The sequence below is a fragment of the Dendrobium catenatum genome, unplaced genomic scaffold (genome assembly GCF_001605985.2).
Source record: "Dendrobium catenatum unplaced genomic scaffold, ASM160598v2 fragScaff_scaffold_1351, whole genome shotgun sequence".
In the NCBI taxonomy this organism is placed as follows: Eukaryota; Viridiplantae; Streptophyta; class Magnoliopsida; order Asparagales; family Orchidaceae; genus Dendrobium; species Dendrobium catenatum.
Genome location: NW_021319813.1, coordinates 547276 through 552024, shown reverse-complemented (window position 1 = coordinate 552024; position 4749 = coordinate 547276). Strand labels below are relative to the sequence as shown.

At 37.0% G+C, this 4749-nt stretch overlaps 1 protein-coding gene and 1 long non-coding RNA gene across 2 annotated transcripts; both read left to right on the top strand.

The window, feature by feature from the left end:
• Positions 1–2166: 2166 nt before the first annotated feature.
• Positions 2167–2856, top strand: LOC114578323 (FCS-Like Zinc finger 8-like). Its single transcript, XM_028699651.1, has one exon. It carries the CDS (start codon positions 2167–2169, stop codon positions 2854–2856), a length of 690 nt encoding a protein of 229 aa, XP_028555484.1.
• A 39-nt stretch (positions 2857–2895) lies between these two features.
• LOC110111054 lies at positions 2896–4478 on the top strand. Its single transcript, XR_003702476.1, has 2 exons — positions 2896–2931; positions 4107–4478. It is a non-coding gene; the product is annotated as an uncharacterized LOC110111054 (long non-coding RNA).
• Positions 4479–4749: the final 271 nt, after the last annotated feature.

The following is a 4749-nucleotide window of genomic DNA, read 5'->3' as shown; positions in this document are numbered from 1 at the left end:
GCCGGACCACTACTTGAGGCCCTCACCTCTGCCGGACCACCGCCTGACGCCGTTGCTCCGCCGGACCATCACCTGAGGCTCGGACTTCTTTCAGACCACCACTTATGGCCTTGTGCTCCACCGGACAACCACCTGAGGCCCGGACTCCACCGGACCACCACCTGAGGCCCGGACTTCTTCCGGACCACCACTTAAGGCCCTGTGCTCCACTAGGCCACTACATGAGGTCTAGACTTCTTCCAGATTACCACTTGAGGCCCTATGCTCCACCAGGACACCACCTGAGGCTCGACCTTCTGCAGGGCCACCACCTAACAACCATAAATCTACCAGAGTACCGCCCCACTACAACGATCTTTTTGACATCGGTCTCCTGACGACTACGGTCCTTCTGACCTCCATCGCCTACTATGGCCCTTCCAACCAAACAAATATGTCTATGTTGATTATTGTAACTCCCACCATGTAATGCACTCTATATGACAGACATTTGTAATATCAAGCCAAGTCCTTCTCCCTAAGAAGGGGTTCATTTGTAATCGACTACAAATACTAGTGGATTCATTCAAATTGGGCAAAGCCCTGTGGTTTTTCTCCCTTTTTAGGGGTTTTCATGTAAAAACTCTAGTGTCTCTTATGAATGCTACACCCTCTCTCACTTATCTGATTGTGTGCTAGATTTTCGTACAATGCTAAGACGTTAAACTATATATTTCTCTACCGCCGTGAATACTCCAGGACACAACAATCTTAAATGTTCATATGTTTAAGCATAAATGAATTCTAAGGGTTGTATAAAACTCTGGAAGCTAAATTAAAATTATAAATTTAATTTTATAAATAGGTTACATTAAATCATTTATTTTTGAAATATTAAAAATCATGAGAATTTTAAAAGTTGATCTTAATTTTAAAAAGTGATTATTGAATAATATTATCATGCAAACATATTTAGAGCTGTATCAATTAAGCATTTTATGAAGTCTACCCTTTAAACCCGGTCTAAAGAGACAAAAATAGTCGTACGGCCCGATAAAATTATCCTATTGTGTCGTCATCTAGCCCCTGGTTTGGATATTATCATCACCTACCGGTAAGTGACACCTCCCTTGCCTCATTGCAAACACAGCCAAGGCTTCCTGGGCCGTTGACGGGCCTGTGGTCTCTGTCAAGGCGGTATCTTTACCCATTTGATCCCGTGCGTCGCCAGTGGATAAAATCGACAAAAGAAAAGGCAAAATAATATAAAAAATTGCCGAAATAATAAATAAATAAATAAATTGACACATTCCCCTCGACTCCATCTTCCCTGTGGCGAAGCCGCTCTTTTTATACTCTTTGGCGCATGGGAGCGAGCATAGAGAGCTTCTATGGAGTGAAGGAAGAAGCCCATCTCTCTCTCTCTCCTCTTTCTGAAGCAAACAGGCTCATTATTTTATTGTTGATGTGCTTGTAGTAACCTGTGATGGCTAAAAAATGAGCGATTTTTATAACCAGCTGAGGTGCTTTCTTGTTATTCTTGGCTTGCTGAGGAAAACTCACTGTGAAGTTGAAAATATAGAGAGGGAGTGAAGTGGCTTTGCAAGGCGAAGGAGGAATAAGAGAAAGATGAAGCCTTGTTTCATTTTTATGATTTGATTCTGAAGTTCTGAGAAGATTGCATTGGATTTTTACCTTTGGGCTTTTACTATTTTTGCATTGAAGGAATAAAAGAGGCACCTTTGGGGCATTTCAGTTTACACCGACTTGAGTACTGTGAAGAAATAATCTCCGGGAAGAGTTCCAAGAACAAGTCCAGTGAGCTCACAACCAAATCGGTTTCTTTACGTCCTTTTATTACCTTAAACGCTTTTGTTTGCTTCTTTGTTTTGATTCATACTGGTTAGGCTGATTTGTTTGATGCAATTGAAAATAAAAACCAACCAAAATCTGAATTTTGATGATTTAGTTATCATTGATTTGAGCATGAAAACCGGTGATAAAGATGGCATAATAGATGAGTGAAAGAACCGTGCGATTTTTAAGTAATCATCTTCATTTTTGGCTTCCGCTATTCTAATCCTCTTAACTATATGTTTTATATTTGCAGTTTCTTCTGAGTCTGTTTGATTCCAACGGTACTAAGTTTGAAGAAGAGAAATAGCCGTTGAAAGAAATCTTACCCTAATGACCGGTAATCCTTCGATCTTCCCCTCTCCCTCTGCAAAGCGTGCAAGTCCTATCTCGTCTCTCTTTGTTTCTCCAAAGCTCTGTGTGGGTCTCTCTCCAAAAGCCTTTTCAGACTCTGAAGCTAGCATGAGCCCAACTTCCATTCTTGAGACCAAGCCCTTCTCTGTAATTAACAGACCTTTGTTTACTGAAAGAAACCATAGAAAGCCTTACTGTGGCAATGAAGACTCGAGACCAATAGGCCTCGGCTTAGTTGATTCTCTCACAAAAGATACCTCTGAGAAGAAAGCCTTAAACCAGAGTAGTAGAATGGTACTATTTGGATCACAGCTTAAGATTCAGATCCCCTCTGTGAAATCCTATTCTTGTTCATCTACTGGGTCTGTTGAGTCCCCTCGTACTCCTATTGAATTTGGAATAAAGAACAAGAATTCACAGCTAGCTCTGCACTCTCCTGCTGGTTTGCGCTGTGAGACGAAGCCTTCTTCTCCAAGAATTTTCACAGGGTGTCTTTCTCCAAGGGAGATGGAGCTCTCAGAGGATTACACTTGTGTGATCTCTTATGGACCAAATCCTAAAAAGACTCATATCTTTGACAATTACATTGTTGAGAGCTGCGGTGATGGTTTCGTGCCATCGAGCAAGGAAAACATTTTGTTAGCTGATCAGAAATCTGGATGCCATTGATAGTATTTCTTAAGCTCAATTCTTTCACTGTTACAAGAGGTTTCTTGCACTGAGAAAGTATAATTTCATGTACAGGTAAGTTAGTATGATACTCTTTACAGTTTTTGTTTGAAGATCTTAAGATTTTGATGTTGTGGAGTATTGGTCTTGTTCATGATTGATTAGTCTTGACTATTTAAGTATGAATAATGCTTGTTACACTTAGTCACTTACAACTTATATGGTATAATTTAATGATTATGTTGAAAATTTGTTGATTTTGAAAACTTATTTGTAAGCATTTTTGTATTGCACTTATTTTAAAGCAAATCTAATGGTTCAAAAACTCATTTTGATCATATTTTGATGAAAATATTTTTGGTTAAAGATCACTATGCATTTTTAACCTTAAATCTTTGTGTTCATCAAGATGACACATGTCTATTGCTCATGCACCATTTCATGTATTTTTTCCCATTTCATCTTTTTCCTTAGAATTATTTAGAGGTGTAAATAAGTCGAGCCGAACATGTTACCATAGTTTGAGCTTGAGTTTGATTGATTAATTGAGTTTGAGCTCAAGCTCAAGCTCAAGCAGCCTCACGAGATGCTCATTTGTACCAAAAGAAATAAAATGGTTAGGATTGAAGTAGTTATTTATAGTAAAATTATAATAAGAATGATTAATTATAAGAAAAATAATAGTTGCTTATATAAAAAAAAGTGAGATATAGGCCTTGTTTGGGACTCTTTCTTATTGTTTTTTTAAAGCTAACTTTTTAGCAAAAAAAATTTGAACTCATGATTTCTAATACATTTTAAGTACATTTCATATTAATAATTTTCAAAAGAGGTAGCTCACAAGCAAACTAGTCTAGTTGAGGTTGACTCAAATTTGACTCGTTAGCTCATCGAATTCGGCTCATTAGTTTATCGAGCCGATGAGTCGGCTCACTCACACCCCCTATAACTATTTGTTGTTCTTGTTGGATCACCATTATTATTCTATTTTTTTAATGGTGATTGCTAAGATCATCTTTAATTTTTAATCTACTCTATCCTTATTGCAACAACAAAGTCATTAGCCTTTGAACTAAAGCTTTTATGTTACTTCAGATCTATCTGAAGTTAAAATCCTCTGTTTCAAGAACTTTCAGAACTTACTATTCTGCATATCTTATTGCTTCAATGGAAGCATGCAGACCATATTTCTCCTTACTGTGAAGCTCTTTCTGGAAACTGATTATCCTATTGTTGTAATGTTATTGCAGAGGGGAGCTGGAGCTGATGGGTTATGATGAAGGGACTTAGGCTTTGTTTGGGGCGGCTTTTGTAATGTTTTCTAAAGCAATTTTCTAATACAAAATTTTTTAGTTCAGAATATTTTTGTGCTAAAAAGTTGTTTTAAAAAACAGTGAGAAAGCCATTCCAAATAAAGCCTCAGACCAATCAGATTTTCTTTTTTCTGGCTTTGATATAAATTTGATTGGGTGGTTATGGGCTTCAATTCAGTAATGATGAGATTGTTCTTAGGATTAGTGCATGATTCTTCTGTAGGTGGTTTGTTTTAGAAGCTTGTTCTTTTGGTTTCAATGAAGTGGCTGATGGGTGGATTTCTCCACCATATTTTTTAAAAAGAAAAATCTCAAAATAGTTTCTAGATTATTCGTGTATGGCGAGTATCAACATTATCTCAATTTAAGTTTTGTTTGGGATAACTTTTTCTTGCTTTTTTAAAATAGTTTTTTAGTAAAAAAAATTTAATGAAAAAATATTTGTACTAAAAAAATTATTTTAAGAAGTAGAAGAAAGCTGTTCCAAATAAATTTTGGTATTATAAAGTTGTTTTAAGAAGTAGTAATAAATCCGTATCAAACGAAACCTTAGTCACTAAGATTGTGAGTGTATCGCGTC

Coding starts and splice junctions, on each gene's coding strand:
- LOC114578323 (XM_028699651.1), top strand. CDS start 2,167: ATGACCGGTAATCCTTCGATCTTCCCCTCTCCCTCTGCAAAGCGTGCA.